General features: G+C 49.0%; 1 protein-coding gene across 5 annotated transcripts in view; it reads right to left on the bottom strand.

Moving 5' to 3' along the window:
* Positions 1 to 23,054, bottom strand: part of SHROOM3 (shroom family member 3) — a 387,668-nt gene that overhangs the window by 115,395 nt on the left and 249,219 nt on the right. For all 5 annotated transcript variants that reach the window (XM_078676384.1, XM_078676383.1, XM_078676381.1 and 2 more), the window contains one exon: positions 15,961 to 16,040. In XM_078676384.1, coding sequence (XP_078532510.1) covers positions 15,961 to 16,040 — 80 coding nt within the window. The remainder of the gene's footprint in view (positions 1 to 15,960; positions 16,041 to 23,054) is intronic.

A 23,054-nucleotide genomic window follows, 5' to 3' on the forward strand; every position in this document is an offset into this window, starting at 1 on the left:
TAGAAGCAGCGGGCAAAACTGAATTTCTCACAATGGAAGGACAGGAAACAGCCGGTGTCATGCTAAGAAGAATCGGCCACTCTGTGTATCTTGACATTGTCAATTGAGATAAACCTGTTTTCCTTACGACCAGGAAGTGGTGGTAAAATGACTGTTCTTGTGCCCTTCACTCCAAGTACTGGAACCGGAGCTCGATAGGAAGGACCAAATTCTTTCTTGTTGTCGATCTTCTCTCGAACCAGTTCTCCAACTTGGGGTAGCCAGCCGACTACCGGGATCTGCAACGCAACATCCGACGTGGAGGGCAAATGTTCCTTTGCAAGACTGTCTCTGGTCTTTTGTAGATCCTGTAATACAATACAATGTTCATCTACGTCAAAGGTTGTGGCGCGAGCCACGCAGTCTAGACCGTCAAGGTCAGGGACGAACATCTTGATGCCAAAGAGCATTTCGTATGGGGTCCGCCCACCCAGAGACCTTCTAGGGAGATTATTAAGAGCACGCTGCACGCCATAGAGGTGGGTTAGCCAGTTTCTGCCAGTGCCTATAACTCGAGCTGTCAAAGATTGCTTTAAATCACGGTTCATTCGCTCCACTACACTATTACCCTCAGGTCTGTAGGGAGACGAAAACTTGACTTGGACCCCCATCGAATTCATGGCATCCTTATACGCCTTAGAGGCGAAAGCCGGACCCTGATCCGAATGGAAGGTACCACAGGCAAAAATCCCTACAAAGATGCGCAAATCTCTAATGACAGTCCGTGAATCAGCGCTGCGATGGGGCCAGACCCACACAAAGCGTGTGCATGAATCAACTGCAACTAAGATGTACTTATACGCAGTATCAGATGAAAAAGGACCGCAGTGATCCAAGTAAACACAACCTAGCGGTTTATTAGAAATGTACAACTGTGTCTGTGGCGGACGCGCAGCAGTCGAAGGTTTAATCTGCTGACAAATGTCACAAAGAAGGACATAGTCACGCGTCTGTTTTTACAGTCCCCGCCACCAGAAACGTTGTTGTAATTGAGTTACAGTGGCTGAGACGCCCGCATGCGCAGACGCCACACCTTCATGAGCCGCTGTAATCAAGTCAGCCCTGCGATCCGAGTTGGGAATCAAACGTTCCCCAACATCAGGAATTTTCACAAAAGGAACCTTTTCGGGACTTAAGTGGTATGTGTACTTCGAAGGGAACCCCGTAGGATGTTTACCACCCTTCTCAGTGGCAGCAACAGCTGCCAAGATGTCACTATCAATCTTACTTTTGTACCGTGTAACTGCTGCAACTAAGTATGTAGACCCTGCTGATTTCTCTGCTTCATCAGCAAGCGAGTTACCGACAGCGTGGACTCCAACACGCTGGTGGCCAAGAGTATGAATTACAAAAACGAGCGGCAACGTAGCCTTAAGCTCCGCCACTCGAACCCAGATCATCTTATGTTTTATTGTGCTACCACTGGAATCACGAAAGTCATTCTGAATCCAAAAGAACAAGTTTTCATTGTAAGACTGGACACAGTAGAAAGAATCACTTACAATAAGAGTAGTAACACTAGGATCTGCGTACTCCAACGCTAGTAAGAGAGCACGAAGCTCTGCCAATTGTGCGCTGCAATCTCCCAGTGGCAGCGTGTGCACTGCCCTGGACATGAACTCATCGTTCAACATGGCACCGACCACAATGGCGCATGCGGAAACGTAGGCGTGTTTACAGCCATGCGCAACCTGCGCCGAACCATCAGTGTAAATGATGCAATGGAAGTCCTCCAAGGGTCGCATAGCCAGAGGAGCAGGATGAACAAACTCATACTGCAAGTACTCTTGCGACCGCAACGAGGCGTAAAAAATAAACGTGACATCCGTGGACGTCAAGGACGCAGCCCACTGAATCCACCGAGGGTGCAAAGCTTTTGAATTTGGTACACTGGCTTTCGTGACTGCCTCCAAATGAGGACAGGGTGTAACAACCAACATGCGTTTCCCCTGTGACAGAGCCCGTTCCTTAAGAATAGCCATCTGCACAGCTGTTAAAACCTTTTCCACAGTGGGAAACCGCATCTCAGCCGAAGTGTACAAGTGTGACTTGTAAGCAATAGGTACTGTGTCTCCTTCATTAAAAGTGAGGTACGTGAAACCCACTGTCCCCGGTATAATTCTTATCACCAGGTTGGTATGGTTGTCACGAGTCAGTAAGAACTTAGAAGCGAGCAGATCAGCCTGCAAGGACAGCAAGATGGCTGAATGCTCAGGCAGCCAGCATGATTTGGAAAAAGTTGGTTGTATCAAAGCATACAAAGGCTTGATACGCTGGGCATATTCCGGAATGTATGTCCTCCCGAAATTTAAAAAGCCCAGTAAAGACTGTAATTTTTTCAGTGTAGTAGGAGCGCGCAACTGTGCGCATTTCTCCAAGAAGTGAGGTGCCAAACCTCTACCTTCATTGTTGAGCTCATAGCCCAGAAACAACACTGTGTGCTCAGCAATGTGCGATTTTGCAAAGTTAAATTTGTAACCCATGTCTGCAAAGTTACAAATAATAGAATTTACACGACACAGATGCTCCCAAATTTCGTCGTCTGTGAGATATATGTCATCCACATACGAACAAGCATCCGGGTCGAGTGCCTCCAAAATAGAGACTATGCGTGCGGTAAATATACCAGGACTATTCTTATAGCCCATTGGTAGACGCCGGAATTGTTTTTGGACTCCAGCGCATGTAAAACTGGTCCATTGGGAGCTAAAGCTGTCCAATCTGTGGGCAAAGAAACCGTTGGATATGTAAAGCGTTGTTTTAAAACGCTTACGCACGAGACCATCCACTAGGGCAGAGCCGTGAGTATTCTGTACTGCACAGTTACGGCAATGCGAGTTCAAATGCCGGTAATCCAATACCAAACGATACGATCCGTCAGGCTTGGTCACAGTAAAAAGAGGATTATTCATCGGTGACACACACGTTTCAATAACTCCCTGATATTCCAATTGTTCAAGGATTTCCGCGACAGAAACTTTGGCTTCACGCCGAATGGGATATTGAGGTTGAGGCTGCGGCTGAGACCGCAACGGAATTTCGTGGCATGGGGATAATTTGTCCCAACCACATTGGTTACGGTACAGAGCCGGTGCGAGAGCCCGAGCCCACTCTTCTGCAAAATGCTGCGCATGCTCTTTCGAGACAGTGTTCGCGAAACTGGGGAGGATCACCTCCTCCCCTCGCGGCGCCGCGAGCACAAAAGGTGGGGGCCTGTCAGCCTCCGAAAGCAAAATATCATACGTAAAAGACAGATTTTCCCAAAATACCCCTTTGACGGTACGCTGTATGTCACCTTCAATTAACAGGACAATTTCATAAAGTCTTTCAGGGGGAGCAAGTCTCGTATCGGCTGTTTCTATTACAACGTAGACATCAGTCGCTGTCACCCTCAGTAGTGGACGCAGCGCCTCTCTCACTATGGTAATCTCCGCCGCGCTGTCCAGCAAGGTCAGAGCCCACGTCAGATTCTGAAGCCGCGTTCTCACTATCTGTGGCATATCGATGCGCTGTTAAGGCCGCGACTTTCTTTTTCGCAAACTGCGGTCGTTTTGGCGTAGAATCCTCCTGCTTCGCTGCGCCGTCTGTCTGGTGGGACTGGCCACGTCCTTGTTGGCCACCACGTCCCCTACCGCCTCCTCCACCACCGGTCTTCGGGGCCGATGAGTCCTGAAAGGAACGAGGAGAGCGTTGTTCAGAAACCTGAAATCTATCAGGCGATTTAATCATCGCGCGATCGCGCAAATCATATACCCTCTCTGTCGGCGCAGGAACTTGTGGCGCAGGATATGAATCCTGAGTCTGCCGTTTTTCACTTCCCCTGTTTCTGTGTTTTAGGCCAATTATGTTTATTGGACTTGGGCTGGACATCTGCCGAAGCAGACTGCCCCTGTGGTTGTTTTTTCTCCTTGATAGGAAAATATTTCAGACCTTTACTTGTGCGACCTATAGTTTTATATGCGGCCACAACAATCTTCGCTAACTGTCGGGGTTTTTCGGCATCGGGCAGAGCAGCCAAAGCATTCGACACCTGAAAGTTCACCGCATCTCCCTTTATATTGGAGAGGATGAGATCGCTAACAATCTCAAAAGAACCACACAGGCGCATACCCAATTCAACCGCTGCTTCCGGTCCGTGATCATCCTGAACACGCTTAACGATCGTAGGCAGTACGGACATAGACGGGGTGCCGAAACACCTCGTATAAACGGCCGCAAAAGTTTTCCCCCAACTTTCACAGTCAACGAGTTCAGGAGTTAAATCCTTAGGCAAAGTAATCATCAACATTCTATGTTTATCAGCAGGAGTAGAATTCGGAAACACAGCCTCCAGTTGGTCAAATTTCTCGGCAAGCCAGAAAGGGAAATCATCTTTATCATCGGGTCGCTTACCAAAAACCGAATTGACCATAACCGGATTGAGTCTTAAACCGCCATGTTCCGTTTGAACGGCCGGACCCCCCGGGGGACCTCCCGGGAGATGACGACCTATGTATTGCACTAATGCACGAATCACGGCAATCGAGACAACATGTAGTCTGCGAATATCCGCAAGGGGACAAGCGCCGTGATTCGGGTGCGGGGTGAATCCACCCAATGCAGGCCAATTTGTGCCTGGAATGGACAAAGGACCCAACCTCGTAGCGGATAAAGAGTGGGGTAGGGCGCCATCAAACCAAACGCGATGCTGCCAATGATCAATAGGTATTTCCAGTGCCCTGTACGGTGTATATTCAGCCGGTACAGGTGAGGGTGTGTAGGTGTGGAACACGTTAGAATTAGCGTCCACTTCCGAAAACGTTACCCACGAATAAAACAGTTCGAAAGGGTACGCCGGATCTGCACACACCACCAAAATCACAGCCAAGCCATCTAACGGGACTTGGTAAGCCTGTAAATGGTTGCGCACCGCAATGCGACTATGCTGCGGGATGACCACAGCCTGCGCCATGATTGCACCGGAATAACAGAAAAAACAAAGGAACCTTTGTAGCACAACTGGGTAGTAATTCAAAAGAAACCGTTTTAGATAGAATCAAGCTTGAAAAGACCTATTTAAAAAAATAGGTAGGTTTCACCGACACCACCGTTTTCCGGAAACGACAGTGAAGGGGTTAAGGTTTGAACGATATACTACTCGAGTGTCATGATATAAGTCCACCAACGTATGGGCGCCATGTAGCACGGTTTCTGTTCTCCCACAGAACTGTGCACAGAGGATTGGAACCTCAGCGAACTAGGGTGACCCAAAACTCACCTTAGTACCCAACAAACCCCTTACCGAGCTAGCTACAGTGTCTCATTGGTCATAGCAAACTCCCAATGTTTAGACAAACCAGAACATGAGCTTACAATACCTCAGGTTACGTGGAACACATGAGCACTCTTTCGTTATACAATCATTTCAAACCAGAACGTAGAGTAAATGAGGACACGTGAACATTTGAAATATTTATTTACTAATGTCTTCTCAGACGCATTATCTTAGATAATACAAGGAAACATATTATCAGAAGCAAAGTTATCAGCATAGTTACTAGTCCATAGAAAGCAAATGGTGACAGCATGTTAACATGCTGTAATGAATAAGAGTTAACAACACTTATTTCTCACCCTCCCTAACACACATATTATATTAATAGCTAAGAAGGTCTCTTTGGGTTTTAATTAGGGCGGGCCCATACCTCAGGATCCTAGAATGAAGAGATCACATCAGCATACACCAGCTCTCTCTGCATGCGAACAGCATCAAGTGTGTTTGTGTGCTTCAAGCAAAGCAATATAAAACCCGCCTAAAGCCCAAAGTTGGCAGAAGCTGCACTTATGTTATGTCTATGGAGGCGCGAAGATCAGACCTCATAACAATTCAGTATCGTGTTGTTCCTGAAGCTTCAGCACTCTCTGTACAGACATAGTTTATTAAGCAAAGCTGATATCAGAGTAATAACATATTATTCTCATGTAAACCACAACGAACTACTAGGTTGAAAGCTAAATCAACAATTAAGTGTCGTGTGCAGAAGCAGCAAAAGGAAAAATGGCGTTTAAACATGTAATGTGCCTATGCTAACTTAACGCATTATAAAGATATATAGTAGCTATATGACACAGGCTTTAGTTCTGGTTTCTTTATTTATTTATTCTAGGACACGTTTGTACTCATTTCTGGTGTTCCTAACAGTATTGTGTTGGGAGGAATAATGTTAGTAGCCTAATTAAGGATATTAAGAGCAGTAGTACACTCTGGGTTAAACCAGGTGTGAGCTGGGGGCTCCCTACATGTCTTTTCTCTGGTCTTTGAGTGGGTCAGCTTCAGCAGACAGACAAAACATAATGAGGGATATTCTCAAGAACGTGCGATAATCTTCGCCAAAAAAGGTTAAGGTAATTTTTCATATCACCGTCTATCACGGGAAAATAACTCCGAGTTAACGTCGCATTCACAACACGGCGGTAACATGCGATAGTTTCCCGATAACGCGTCAAATGTCTGCGATAAAATTACCCGGACAGCGATAAAAATCCAAACCCGAACGTGAAAAAAGTTGCGATGGGCCAAACTGCAATAAACAATCAGCGACAAGCTGCGCCAGGCCTGCAATTCACACACGTCAGGTGGTAAAAATCAGTATAAAAGCAGAAAAAAAACCAAAAACAAAACCGAAACAACTGCAAAGCACAATGGAGGTAGTACAGAGGACAACCAGAACCCCACAAGCCCCACAGAGGACCAGCCTCGGACCTCGGGGTCAGGGAAGGGCAAGGAAAATAAGAAGAGGAAGACACAGTTCAGTTCGCAGGATCCTGATAACAGAGGTGATAAAACACCATCAACTACTGTCTGACACCTCCACTGTGTCATTGGCAACAAAAAATTTAATATGGCAGTCCATCGTGGACAAGGTGAATGCAGTCGGAGTGCTGAGGAGGACAATGGAAGAGGTCAAGAGGCGCTGAAATGATGTGAAGCGCAAATCCAAGCAGAAACTCGACAACAACCAGAAGGCAGCATTGCCGCCTGGAGGTGGGAGTCCAGCGCCACTGGAGGAGCTGGATGAGATGGAGGAAATGGTGTCCACAGTCATCAGTGTGGAGACAGTGGCAGGAGTTGGGGGACCGGACACTGCTCAACATGACCTGACATAACAGCAACAGGGTGAGTAACGACCAGGGCCTGGGGGGAGATGGGCACAATGGCACACATGCACAATAAAGTACAGCACAGTGCACATCCACAATGACTCTGGATCATGTCCCTGATCCCCTTGGCACACTGCAGCACACCTAGAAACAGCAAGTAGGCCCGCGTCGACTATGTGCCCAGAGGGGGCCCTTCCCACACATCACCAATTTCACAACCAACCCATGCACATGTGCCAAACACAGCAAAGCGGCGTGTCTGTGAGCCACACTGACCATGCAAAGGATACTGCATGACGAATAGCATGGCTGCAGTCAATATATCATGACATGTGCACGGCACGACACTGAGGTGGCTGAGTGTGCTCCATATCCGTAAATGAGCAGGTCACACTCTGACACATCCACGTGCACAAACAACCTCTGACATCAACGACACATCTGCGGACAAACCAAGCCCCAGAGTCCCAACTCCCACCAAGAGCCCAATTTACCCAAGTATGCAACATCTCAGCACTGTATAAGCACAGAAGTCAAAGGCACACCGCCTGAAAGGGATATGGGGTAACAAAATCAAAGCTGCAGGGGCGACTCTCCCAAAATGCAGCACACACACATAACATTCAGAGCCCATCAACAGTGACAACAATGTGGTACAAACTTCAACACGTTCACGACAGAACAGAGGACACAACTGGTTCCGCTTGTGTGTAGAAACTGACCTATCACATTTGGCATAGCAGGGAAATGTGAGATGATAATGTACAAGTACAAACACAAATCCGTGATGTTGTAGAAATGTCCACTGCCCAGCATCAAATAGGCAGGTCCTCCCAAACAGTCACAATGTACATTGTCATGCAGTCTGTATGTAAACTTGTACAATGCGTCAACATACATGTGAACACAACGGTAAACTGCATCTCCCCTTCACATTGCAGAGGGAAAATCAACACCTTCTGCAGAGCAGACCGAACATCTCTTCACTGATGACATAGAGGACCTCCACACCTTCGACACCGACGCCCTCCAAGAGCACATGGACAGCTTCAGCACTCCACCTCCAGGAGCAGGGCAGCCCAGCTGCATGGCGGAGACCTCACCCCTTTCACGGCTGTCTCCCAGGACCCCCACAAACACCACACTGCCTTCCAACGCCGTGTGTTGGGGTGCCAGGAGAAGATGGCTAATCAGGTGCGGGTGGGGTTTGACCTCATGGCAGCCAAACTAGATGCCATACGTGGGTGTCAAAGTCACATCAGGGACCACTTACACTCCCTAACAGACACCCACAGTCCGCTCCATGCTCTCCAACGATCCATGGCTGACATCGCTGGAGTCCTGACTCTGAGACAAGAACAACTGTCTAGTCTGAGTAGCTCCAGCGATGTCAGCCGGGAGTTGGGACACATGCGGAGGATCATGGAGAACATGGAGCGGATGCATGGGGAAAGAATGGCTGCCACGGCTGCACACCAGCAAGAGGTAGCTGGGTTCTTCCATGCCCTGCAGACCCTCATCATGGCATTGCTGCCACAAGGCCTGGCACAAATGAATGCTGCTGCTACTACTCCATCCACATCTCCGCCCCCTGAAGGGTCAATAACACACAGTGCTGCAGACAATCCACCTCCGGCCATTGATGTGTCACTGCCACACAGTGATGCAGACAAAACAACACCACCCACATGTGAGGCACATGAAACATCAGAGGACGAAGATGCGGATGATCTGCCTTAGTGGTAAGAAGGAAGCAGTAGCATTCATCTCCACGATATGGCCTGTTTCTGCTTGGTTCTGCCCTCTGCATCATCACCTTCCACTGTCCCCCAATACACGCTGCAACACTCACCTTGGGCCTCGACATGGAATGGACTGCCACATTCTGTTTGGTTACCAATGACACAGCAATCAGACTGCGGACTGAACTCTTCCTCTTCCGTTGAACTTGTCATTCCCAAAAGGACTCTGGCTGGCCCTGCATGGGTCAACAATGTAAAGTGGGGTTTACATGGCCCTGTACTGTTCCAGCTTCAACACTCCAGTGAATGTGAATAAAACATTCAAATTCACACAGATGTGACATGTCTATGATCATTCAAGTATGAAAGTATGGATGTATGTAGGGTCCGTGATTCCCCCTTACGTCCATGTTGCTCATGTTGTGGGACTTGAGTCACAGGGTGCAACATTGTCGATTGAGGTCTGGGTGGCGCCGACACTACAACAGAGGCACATGCATTAGTTACTTTCTTGTCCAGCCCAGAACTAAACCACGCCCAGAGCCCCGGGCTCATTGTTCACACCCCTACGCTGGACTGGCATACGCCAGCCCAGCCCACTCCACTTACACTTACAGGGGGGGGACAAAGCTACATGACCCAGGTCTTCCCTGTAGTGATCTGCTGATTACTGGTCTAGTTGTAAGCATGCCACAGCCATTCCCTGAGGGCTGGTTTACACCCACACCACACCCATCCAGCACAGGCGTCACAGGACATGTGACCCTGCCAATAAAAGGGGCATACCACATCACATTCCCCACTGCCAGAGGTGACATGATGGTGTCCGCACCAGGAGACTCAATCATAAAGGTCCATGACCTGTGGTGCACTGGGTTGGTGGCATCCGATGCACTGCGGCCGGCACGGGCCTACCGCCACGGGACGATGACTTGCAGAGCACAGAGTTGGTGGCACCCGATGCACTGAGGCCGGCACGGGCCTACCGCCACGGGATGATGACTTGCGGCGCACAGAGTTGGTGGCACCCAATGCACTGCGGCCGGCATGGGCCTACCGCCACGGGACGATGACTTGCGGTGCACAGAGTTGGTGGCACCCATTGCACTGCAGTCGGCAAGGGCCTACCGCCACAGGACAATGACTTGAGGTGGACAGAGTTGGTGGCACCCGATGCACTGCGGCCGGCACGGGCCTACCGTCACGGGACGATGACTTGCGGTGCACAGAGTTGGTGGCACCTGATGCACGGTGGCCGGCACTGGCCTACCGCCATGGGACGGTGACTTGCGGTGCACTGAGGTACAGGCACCTGAAGAGCAGAGGGGTGTGCAGCCTGCGATGATGCGTAGGCTTCGATACGCCATCCTGCCAATCAAGCAACAATTTGAATTGAGAGTCCTGCTGGACCACAGTGTACGCCGAAGGCAGCAGTCAGCACACACATGACTCCGGAGTGCGGTGCTGCAGGGTGCGCTGGGGGCCTGTGGTGCAGAATCCAGCGATTAGCTGAGGAGGTTGCACCAGCACTTGGTGGGCCCTCTTGGAGACACGCCGGTGGCGGCAGGTGAGCATTGAAGTCTGGCTGCGCAGGGGCAGCAAGTCATTGCTAGGCAGTGGATGGGTCTGGGGACCAGGGTTGGGGTGCAGCAGGCGCACAGGATCGCGCATGCACCACTGGTCATGGCAGCGGCCTCATGGCTGGGTGGGGGGCGACGCCCTGGCAGACACGACCTTGCATGCGATGACGAGATGTGCACGGGTTGGCTTGGGACGTAGCCACCTCGTCTCCTGTGTAAATCTGGCCATTGAAGGTGGTCGGCCATGTGTGTGTAGGCCTATGGACAGGATATGGCAGACACAGAGAGGCACACACAGTAGTTACTTTGGTGGCCATCCCAGAACTGAACCACTCCCAGAGCCCCAGGCTATTTATTCATGACATACGCCGTCCAAGGCCACTCCGCTCACAGGGGGGACAAAGCTACATGTCCATGGTCTTCCACACTGCCTGAGGTGACCAGTTCTCGTCCACTGTCCACAACACTACAAACACCAGCAGTATATGTCCACATGGAAATGTCTGTGCTCTAAATACTGAAGTCTGTCCAGCACATCACCGCCACACTTGGCATTGTGTACATTCTCATTGATGTGTCAATTGCCACCTTCGCACATACTTGATTCTTACCTCTTCCCACAGTCTGCAATTGTGTGGCAGAGGTGCCATGCCATGGATGGTTTATCTACATGGCTGGCCACGGTTACCACAGTTACTTGTGTTATTGTGTCTGGTAGTTGGGCATGTTGATTGGCATGTTGTATGTGATTTTGTAACATAAGCATTCCCACAGTTGTGAGTTGTATGATTATGGAGTTGAGGTGTGTGGTATGTTCAGTTGGTACTTACCGACGAGCAGTGCATTTCCATAGGTGCCATCCTCAAAGCGCTGGTTGGTGATGGACTTGCGGAAGATGTAGGAATCCTGTACACTGCCTGGGAAGTTTGCGACGACATTGGTGAACAGGCCCCAGTGGTCCAGTTTTGCCTGCACATTGATGGAATGCGTGTGGTTTCTGTTGCGGTGATTGTGTGCAGTGTCGGCAGGAGGCACAAGTTGACCATGTGTGCAGTCAATTGCCCTCAACACGTGCAGGAAGCCAGCAATGGCGTAGTTCCCTTGCTTGGTCTCCAGCTGTTCCTGCGCAGTGTGGGGGAAGTGAAGGTACAGGGGTATGAAGCTGATATAAACCGTGATGCTTACAGGTATGATAAATCCTGCATAATAAGATGTAACAGAAGTTCGTATGGTCGTAACCTTCCTTTTATTTCCTATGAAGGTTACGACCACACAAACTTCTGTTACGGTCTTTTTATGCCGGATTTAGCATTCCTGTAAGCATTCCAGTTTGTCCAAGTGCAATACACTATACTTGACCATTGTCACCATTTATCCAACAGGTTTCTGAATACTGACATTCGGAATATGGAATTGTATTGGGGAGTTCCCGCAGCATATGCAGTTAATTGAATCCACACGTTGCCCTGATGAAGTTCACCATTGGGAATGGAACGTGTTGGCTGAGCTTATCGTATTGTTGATTTATGCATTTGTAATCACAAACTGTTTTTACACTACTTTTGACTACTGGACTTCATGACCTGGCGCACCGCCATTTCGGTAACTACAATCTTGGATCTGGAGCACAGGGGCGTCAAGCAACGGCTGGCGTTGGGATTTGGTTGCGCAGGAACACTACTAATTTGAACTAGCGTGTGGTGCAGATACAGGGGCCCGCCGTTGCTTTTGTGGACATGCATCCAAGACATGTGAAAGGAAGTTTGATAGGGCTGGCTGTGAGACTCCTCCGACTCTGGCAATTGCTGGTTGGAAGGTACCAGAGGCTAATAGGTGCAGCACAGCCAGCAGCTTTGTCTGCGGAGGGATGTTGGTTGTCCGCTGTGTTGGTACCGTCAGCCTGTGGGCAATGTGGGTCAGGATGTGGAGGAGGCTTGTCCTATTGAGCCTGTAGTGGGCAATGGCATCCTCTGGAGTTGAGTCTCTGAGGCTGGTGCATTTTAGGAATATCCGCTGTCTTGTTCAGCGCTTCCTAGGTGGTAGTCCGGAGGGGGGGGAGGGGAGAGGGGTTGTCTGGGGGGGGGGGGTCCTGGGGGTGGTGGCGGTGGGTGTTGTGGTCCTCTTGGGTCTCCGAGCTGCATGATCAGTAGCTCCATGACATGTGTTGGTCTTCAGATGTGGCTCTGGTCTGGGCTCCCTTTCATACTGCAGGTTGTCATCCTGCTTAACACCAGTAAAAGGCAGGTGTTAAATCCCTGCTGCTAACGCGCCTTATTGCCTACTTTTGGACGCCTACTCAGCATATCATTAGCGTTAGTTGTCGCTCTCATCCGTGGCGATGTTTTGTGCGGCAGCTATCGCTGGAAAACTGGCGATATCGGCAGTTTGCACCAGCTTGAGAATAGGGCGATAAATCTAGTGCCACTTTTGCTGGCAATCGGCGATAGGTCCTTGAGAATATGCCCCTATGTTCTCATATGTGAGGGTTATCAGGATCTTAAAGAAGTTGTTCGGCTCAATGCTATCCCATTTCATACGAACACCCTTATTTTTTAGTATGTTTTAAATGGGATTTGATCCTCCACTTAGACTAGTTTGAAAGGATAAGGAATAATCTATAATATGAAGGTTGTGGTCGCTAAATATGGAAGTGCGAATTTCATGACCAACTAGTTAATGGACCATATCTGCTGTTAATAGGAAAAACGCTACTGTACTACCTCTGCCCCTTACCACAAACGTAGAAAGTTTAGGTTGGCTCAGGCCCTGCGTTTCAGCAAAAAATTTAAATTATGTTTCAAGGCAATCCGATTTAACGCTTCCCTATAGGCTGTGTCTGAGAAATCTAATGTTATCCCCTTGCCCATCCGTCATCCCACAAACACGGTTTCCACTATGGAGACATCTAACAATATTAAAAACTCCATTAAAGAAAAAAACGACACATGCATTCACTATGCAATAGTTCTGATAACGCCTGTCTAGCTTATATACAATATAAACTGGTTGTGCTGAAAAGTAATTAAAATAAAAGTTAATTTACAAAACATTTACCAAATCTGGCTATGTCAACTTTAAGATCTGGTAGCATGGGGTAGAGGCTATTTCCTTTACACTCAAGTAACTGCAGTGACAGATACTACAACAGCCAAACCCTCTTTTCCCCCTTCCTGATACTGAAGGGATCGCTGGAGAACAAAAACACTAAAACCATCTACATGAAAAGGATCCAGAGTCCAAGTCAAGTCTCTTGACAACATATGATGCCAAAGTATTTTACAGTAACCAGTCGTGATTTTCCCATTTGTGGCGAATACCAACTATGTTCTATGAAAATATCTGGGAGCGAGAGGGTATCTCGGCAGGCTTCTGTGCCAGGCTCTGGTCGGGAATTACTTGAGGACTCAGGCACAGTTGTAGGCGAAATGCGAATATCAGGGCATATAAGAGATACTGGCTGTCAGTCAATTGCAGAAAGATCGGCTAGTGGGGCAAAACAATTGCTTGTAAGAACTGAGGCTGCATGCACATGTACCTTACCAGAACTTGGTCAGTGCCGGAGAATATCATAGTCCCTCTTGGGGGATGGGCAGTAAATACAGGCCAAATGGGAGGGCACGTATTTTAACCTGCTGGATTGTAAAATGGTCCAGGCATAACAGCAGGGACCAGACAAGGTCTGGATTGTTCAAATTAATGACCACACTATACCCCTTGGATGCTTTAGGCGATGGACCCAACCAGTCCAGGAGCAAAAATGAAATTGCCCACAATGTCTATTGAGCACCCTGCTTTTTTCTTACACCACTGCACATCTTTATATATATGGCTTAAACTGTCCTCTTGAACTGCTTCGTTCAGGGGAGGGACCCCCACCAAAACGATCACAGAAGGGATACATTGCAGCGAGAGATGTAGATGAACCGGATGACCATCTAACGGCGGTACCTCTAACTTCTGGGAATAAGGTCTTCTGAGAGTGACTAAGCGAAAAGGGTCTTGTACTCGGTCCAGGATATCTGTGGTTGGCTCTATAGTATTAATGCTGTGTGTGGCCACCCCATATCTACGTTAAAGCCAATGCTGCAGGACAATTTCGGACTATTACTGATATCCCTTTGTCGGGTGCTCTCGCTATCACTTAGGGTACGTACAGCACTGGGACTCAACATGCACTACCCAATTTAGTTTCCTTATTTGTATATACTCAGCCGAGGTTAATTCTATGGGACAGTTTCCTCACAATTCCCTTTGAATTAGGAATCAACTTTGCTCAAACTTTTTATTGGTGAGTAGCTTATACTCAATTCTATGGTGGGGAATGTGTAAGATGGCTAGAAGGCCTGAATCGAAGAAACCAAGCCTTCTATGCAAAAAACTGTGCATTGGCTATTGTTGAATGGGGTTACATTTAACATTGGCTGTATGGGTGAATATATTTGTAAAAAACAGCCCGCCAACCAAAAATACTCCATATGTTATTAATACAGCTTTGTTATCCACAGAACAAAATAAGTTTGTGGTCCTCATGTTAAGGCATGTATCAAATGGAGCAAAACAAAAAGATGAGGGACGGAATGCTGATCAGTGTCAAACATTCACCCCAGTTACAGATCTGGGTTTCACCCCTCACCAGTCAGGCTAGCTTGAATCCAGTGGCATAGCGAGCATGGGACTCACATCTGGGCACATCCTCAGGATCACGGAATGTCTCACTGCTGCCCAGTGGGCACCAGCCCACAGCATAATCTGGTGTCTCTCAGGGGCTCCCAATTTGGCATTTGCCACCCCCGCAGGCATACCGGCCAGTGCCTCTGGGGCTCGGTGCACAGCCCCATGTTCGCTGCTTAAAGATATATGCTCATGGCTACGAGCTGATAGGTTAGGTCAACACCATCTTTCCCTGCCAGTCTCAGCCGTGATGCCACACTCACAGCTGTCAGTGGCTATCCAGATCACTGCGCCTCCCACCGCACAGGCCCCTGCCGGCTCCGACACCTCACCTGGGCTGCACCAGTTTTCTGGTGCACCCACAACACACCTTGCATCAGCACGCCACAGGTACAGTACGTCTTTGAGGGTGGGTAGGGCCGGGTAGGGCCACCAAGCAGCCTTATTGCCACTATTTTCTCAACATCAGGCCCTCACATGGTGTTGTTATAGGGACAGATTACAGCTCCATCACCTCGACTACTGGTATGTTCAGGGACCCCAGGACCCCTATGTCTTCTGGTGTAGGTGACCCCTTACTTTCAGGGCAGATTCTAGCCCGTTTGCAGGATATCTGTTGGTTAGCTTCTCCCAGTCGATGGAGTGGCACCGAGGTGGGGCCATCTTGCTGTCGGCTCTCTAGCGCTCTCATAAAAACCTTGATATTACAAATAATATACTTGTAAATATTAAATAAATATTGATATAATTAGTAAGCTACATATGAATGTACATGTAGAGTAACATACCTAGTTTCTGTGCAAAACGAACGATTACGATCCTTTGCCGCAAGACCAGACATGTGGATTTCTCGTCCCAGAGTCGAGTCCTTGAAAACAAACAGGAAATCTGGTTACAATTAAAGACTTCAACTCCTAAGCACTATTTGAAATAGCTTTTTGCCACAAGATGGTCATAAAAAATAGTCTCCATAGTCCTAGGTTTTCTAAGTGAACATTTGTAAAGAATAACAAGTTACTTACCTTTGGTAACGCTCTTACTCATGGGTACTCTATCTAAGGTTCTTCACATTTGAATTTTCCCCAGGCACCAGACTGGATCTGATAACTTCTCTTCATTAGTGCTCCCATGCACTGCAAAGTGGCACTGTGCAGTTCCGTCTTGGCTCCATACTACTGCAGAAGTGAGAGAGCGGATCCAGATATAAGTGCACTCCCCACCCAGACCATCCCGTACTTTAGACGTATTACTGGAGTGGCAGCCCGTAATGGCCATTACTAGGGAGGTATCAACTCCTAGGTCTATCGGGGGTCTCCACAGCTTCTTCAAGTCAACAAAACCAAAGGCTGATTTCAGATCTACAAATATTAAATACAACGATGACTTCCTTGCCACAGTAAATCTGTAAGAGATCTTATATATTCAGAGCGCCTGGTCGATTGTCCCTATAAGGGACGTAACACTGGCTTGCACTTCCGTCATGATGTTATGGGCTTCAACCTATCCCTGGAGTCCATTGATCAGGGCTTTCCCTAAAATGTTTCCTGCGCCATCTAGGAGGGAGATCAGACTGTAATTAGCTGGGCTAGTTCGCTCACCTTTCTTATGGATCGGCACAATAATAGCTGAGTGCCATGAAGCGGGTTCGGCATTACCAGCAAGCACAGAATTAAACACTTTAGTAAGAATGCTGGCCCACAGTTGGGGCGCCTCACGGTATATATCAATAGTCACCAGATCATTGCCTGGGGCCTTGCTTTTCTTCATATCACTCAAGGATCTTTCCACCTCTGGTACTAGGATGTCAATCACACAAGGCCCAAAGCAAACACTCTCTTGAGATGGCACCGGAATTGTGGGGTTGGCACTATATAAGAAGCTTAAGTGGCTAGACCAAAAAGACGGCCCAATGTAGGTTTCTATATTTACTGACCACTTCTCCACCCTTGATACCACTTCCCAGAATGTTTTGTAATTATTTGTAATGCAAGGCCTTCCTCACTTACTCCCAAAGAGTCAACTGGTGGAGCAGTTTCTTAGTTCTCAAAAGGCGTTTATATTCACCCATATATTCTCGAAATAACAATTCGCTTTGTGGACTACAGTGTTGTTGTACTAGGGCAGATGAAACAACTTCCTTCATTATGAGGCATTCCTCACTGTACCAGTTAACCCTTGCACTACTCTTCCCGCCATCTGGTACGGCGGGTTTAGGACCAATAAGCGTAGATCACAAGACCTTCAGCTCCTCTGCCATCCCATTACAGACTGCTAGGATTACACCATTATCATGAGAAGGGGGTTCAAAATTCCTGATCTATACTTAGTCATTATATACTCTAGCAGAGGGAGATATTGTGAATATTTCTTACTCCTCCACCTTATTATGTTTTTGCTATTGGATGGGGTAACCACATGCCTATTACTCCTCTCCACTGAGTAATTTACAATGGCTCCCATCCTCAGGCACAATTTCAGACACAGCGCCACAGGGTCATGGTCACTCTCCACTCTACTGACAACAGTAATATCATGCACAAATTCCTAACCCTCTATATTGATTAAGATAAAGTCAATTAATGACTGACTTCTCCCGTTGTTAAAAGTTGCCCTAGCAGTACGATCTGAGGGAGGCAGTGCGAACATTAAAAAAGCGTAGTTGGTAGTATATCAGGAGCTCAGAGAATGCACCACCCTTCTTTTAGGATCTAAAATTGGTCATAGCTGACTCTGGGATACCTAGAAAACGGTCTTCCATTAGGACATCATTAATAATGATAGCATTGTATATTAAAATCTCCACAAATCAATAACATATACTTCTCTCTTTGCCCTCCTCTATCAACTTACAAATAACCACATCCTCCCTGATACTATCGATGTAGGAAACCAAATTCCCCCCAAAACTTCCGAACCTCTGGGGACCACCCTGGGGGAATATAAACATTCACAATGTCAACCACCCCACTTTCAGAGCCTGTGAGATCAAGTCTCACATATTGTAAATTGGGAGACAGTTTAGCTACCCCACGTTGCTCAATCCTGTATCCTTGCACGACACCCACACAGTAAGCCCTCCCGAAGGCCCACCCTTCCGAAGGCGGGTAGCCTGGATTTTGTTATCAAGAAATCCATTTACACTGATTCCCTGAAGGGCCCATGTTTCTTGAAAACAGCATATATGATACTGCATGACAAACTTCAGCCAGTCCTCATCCTCTGTTTTACTACCCAAGCCTGTGATATTCAATGATAGTACATAAAAATAGTAATTGTTAGAATTATCTGTAAAACTGGCCCTATATATCCCAGTTGGAATTGGGGTAGCAGACTCTAGAGGGTAGGTTTTTCCATACTCATCATCATCATCATAATCTTTATTCGATTTTATAGATAAAATCACAAAAGATAGAATTTTCATTTAAAAACATATAGAATATCAGTATCATAGTCATTCATGTTTTAAAACTCCCACCAGAAAGCGCACTAGAAAAAAACTGGTAAAAGGTGAATTTAACAGCTGTAAAAAAAGGTAAGGCTGGCTTAACCTCGGGATAAAATCGGGCGTAACAAATTGTGGCGCACATAACTATATTTTGGGCAAAACATAACCACATGTAATGTGTCATTAATCGAGATATTATCGCAGTTGCATGCGGGCAGGTCTGAGTATTTGGAACAACCCCGGTTGAAAGGGACCAGTTGATGAAATAAGGTTAACCCAAAATAGGTCAGCAATCGACGTTGATGGCGAGGTATGTACAAGGTCAGATAAGGTTCAATGTTACTAACTGCTTTCACCAACAGTGCGTGTCACATAGAGTGTTTTGTTAAAGCGACATCTTCGCGTTCTGACCTGAACTTGTTCATAAGTGCAGATTCCACCCATTTTCCATTGACACAGGTTATGCTTGTGGTGTTATCAAACGTATCCAGCCTCCCTATAGCCTAAAGCGACATCTTTGCATTCTGACCTGAACTTGTCCATAAGTGCCGATTCCACCCATTTTCCATTGGCACGGGTTATGCTTGTGCCATTATCAAACATATCCAGCCCCCTATAGCCCGCAAACTGCGTGCCACATACACCAACCATGGAATCTGTAGGGGCCTGTCTATTTGTAAGCTGTCTTGCAAGATTAATCTAGCAAAACCCAACTCCTCCTTTGTCCAGATCGCGTTCTAGAGTTTTAATGGATTAAGTAGACGCCGATCAGATAAGTAATCCATACCAAGTCCTTTGTGGACTATTTCATAGGGTGTGCTTTGGCAAACGCCCAGGAGACTCCTTGAACACATATTTTCTGCCACTTGAAGTGGAGCAACCCGGCCGTATCCACAGATTCCTCTGCCATAACACACTAAGGGGATACATTTAGCCTTGTAAATCTCCAGAGCCGATTCGATATGTGTGCGCCCCAGTCGACGGGAAAAACCCCCGACACCGAATATAGCCCTGCTAAAAGAGGAAACATTTTGATTAATAAGTGAGTGCCAATTAAGTTCTGAATCCAGTTGAATCCCCAGATACTTGAACTTATGCACCCTTCTAATGTGCTGGTCATCTATTACATATTTAATTGTTTTTATTTTTGAAGGGCCAAAGTTCATGACATGCGATTTAGAGAAGTTAGTGGATAGGTCAAGACTATTCATAAAATTGATAAAAAGGGAGATAAGTTTATTCAGACTTTTAGAAGTACGGGCCATCAAAACTGTGGTATACACTCTAAATATTGAGTTTTTAATATCGATTTGCATTAATATCGATTACAAAATATAGGATGAACACAATATCGACTGGACAGAATATAGACTACAAAAATATCGAATAGGATAGCATTAATATCGAATCAAAAATATAGAATGGACATAATATCGAATGGACAGAATATAGACAACAAAAATATAGAATGGACAGAATAGGACAGAATATAGACAACAAAAATATAGAATGGGGGCGTGGCCAAGATGGCGGTGTGAGCGGACGTGCTTCTTGGATCTCCCGCCGCCGGCCGCCTTTATAGCGCTCTAAATAGCAGCCCCTGCCCTGGTTTGGACTCCTGTGTGGCGTGATTGCTGTGCCTGGGTGCCAACTGTCGGCGGGGCACGGAGTGGACAATGGCGGCGCCTGGGAGACGCCGAGTTCGGGCTGAGCGGGTGCGGCCTGGCGGGGCCTGTGAAGACTGGAGTGGTGAGAGCGAGGCCGGGGTGGGTGGAGCTGTGTGCCCGGCATTGACCCATCCCGAGCGGGCCGCGGCTCACCGCAGTCCGGTGCTTTGGTGGCGCGTCCGGCCCCTTCGAGGCCCCCTGGGGTTCTTCACCGGGGGGCTGCTGCGGACCTGCCCCCACCGGCCCGGCGGGGGAAGAGGGAGTCGAGGTGACCGGTGAGTGGCAGCGGCCAACAGTCGAGCACCAGGAGCGCATATGCGGGACCCACCCGCAGGTGCACGGAGGTGAGGAGCGGTGTGTTTCTGCGAGCCCCCCCCCCCGGATTTGCACAGCACGGGGCAATGGCGCTACGGTGGTGTGGAGTGGCCGCCTAACGGGGAGACGAGGAAGCGGACGGAGGGGGCATAAGGCAGGCAGCGAGGGCGGGTTCGTCACTGACCCGGAGAGTCGGTTGGTCGGCCCGTGGCCTCCACGGAGCGGCATACTACCGGTCGCCATCTTGCAACGCGACCAGCAACGGGCACCATTGGTGTCCTGGCCCTGCCCTGCCATTGATAGACACGCACCCACATAACGGAGTGACAGATGTGCGCCGCAGCTTAGCAGCAGTTCACCCCTGAGGCCTGAGATCAGGCAGAGGGGTCTGGGTCGAGAGCTACACCCGGGCTCCTGCGGTGGGGGTTGAGCGGCGGGACCCAGGGAGGCGACTGGGGCCGGGCCCGGCGACCCCCAGAGTTGAGGAGGGTGGCGCCGGCAGGCTCCACAGGAAGGCTCCCGGGCTGAGGATAGCGATCCCGTCTGCAAAGACCGAGGCCCTTGTGCACGAATAAACCGGGGCCGCTAGCCACGTCGCGCCGCTCCTCGCCTGTCGCGGGGCCGGGGGACATGTCCGTGGCGAGAGTGCGCAAAGACAGATCAATTAAGGACCTGTTCACCCCTACCACGGCGGGGAAGAAGACGGAGCCCCACGTCCCTGGGCAGCAAGCAGGAACCAACAAAATGGCGGCTGGTTCCCCCGGCGCCGGGTCGCAGTGTGCGGAGGAGCCCATCACTAAAACTTTTCTGGAGTCCCTGTTCAGTGGCCTGCGGGAGGACCTCCGACTCCTTAAAACAGAGCTGAAGGAGGAGATTAGGGAGCTCCGCCGAGACACGGATGCCATAGGAGAGAGAGTGGCGGGACTAGAGACGAAGAGTGATAGCCGAGATCTTGAGATTGAGGCGCTGCAGCAGGAGATCATACGCATACATTATCAACAGGTCGACCTACAATCCCACGCTGAGGATTTGGAGAACCGCTCTCGGCGGCATAACATTCGGATCCGAGGGGTGAAACACTCCCCCGACACTGAAGACCTTTTCCATTTCACACAAGGCCTCTTCAACCACATCTTGGGCAGGCCGGCGGATACGGACATACGCTTGGACAGAGCACACCGGACTGGCCCGCCCAGAGCTGCTGCTGCATTCCTGGCAGACATTTTAGTCTGCGTCCAAGACTTCCGAACCAAGGAGGTCCTCCGCAAGGCTCGACAGATGGAGTCCATCTCCTTTGGCGGTCACTCTCCAACCCTATACCAGGACCTGGCCACCATTACATTGGAAAAACGCAGGGTCTTCAAGCCGGTCACCAACGAGCTGCGACGCCTCAACATACCGTACAGCTGGGGACACCCGTTCCGCCTGGTGTTCAAATGCGACAACAAGGTGTGCCAGCTGAGGTCGCTCAGAGAAGCGTGCCAACTCCTGGGCATTGAGGAGCCCAAAGAAGAGGGAGGCTCCCACACCGGGGGGGGGGCTCGGCGTCCGGGACCACGGGTAAATGGCGGCCGCAACGGAGGAGGCGCAGGCCGAGACGTCCACCCCCAGAAGAGATTCAGGAGGGTCAGCGAGCGGCGGTCGAGACGGCGGCGTTGGAGTTGGCGGCGACAGATAACGGGTGAACCTTGATCTCAATGCCCGGGAGTCCCTGAGCGTGGGCGAGGAGTGAAGCCGCGGTCGGCGGCGGGTGGGGGATTCAATGGATCCGGACACATTTCCCCAACTTGTTCTCCACACTGATCTGTCAAGTGTGGACAATGAACATGAACATTTTCTACGTTCTACAGTTTGGGGAAGGGGGAGGTTGTTGGGTTGGTTGGAGGGGGTGGGGTGGGGAGGGTGGAGGGGTTTTTGGGGGGTGGGTGTTGGTCCATGGTCAGTAGAGGAGTGGGCTGTTCGATGTCCTGGAAGGTTGGTTGCTAGTGCAGAGGTTGGCGCTGGGATCCACGGGCGGGTCAGATCGAGCCCGATATCATGGCAGCGTGGGGGTCACATTCCCATAGATGGTGTTGAGTGAAGTGGTTGTTTTCACGCTGAACGTGAGAGGGCTGAACAATACGGTAAAGCGTAAAGCTGTTCTACTGTTTCTGGAACAGTCCCAGGCAGGCATCTGCCTCCTACAAGAAACACATCTACTGGCTAAGGACAGTTCTATTCCTCCTGTCCAGACAAGAAGGCCGGAGTGGCAATCCTAGTTGCGCGCAAGTTTAGAGGCAAAGTACTGGGTAAACTTGCGGAAATTAAAGGACGATTGTTGGTTTATAGGTTTGCGATTGGTGACTTGCACTACACGATTGGCTCCATCTACGGGCCCAATAAGGGTCAAGAGAAATTCCTGCATAAAGCGCTTACTGAAGCCACTGACACGGTAGACCGCCACCTTTTACTGGGA

The sequence above is a fragment of the Lissotriton helveticus genome, chromosome 2_1 (assembly GCF_964261635.1).
Source record: "Lissotriton helveticus chromosome 2_1, aLisHel1.1, whole genome shotgun sequence".
NCBI lineage: Eukaryota > Metazoa > Chordata > Amphibia > Caudata > Salamandridae > Lissotriton > Lissotriton helveticus.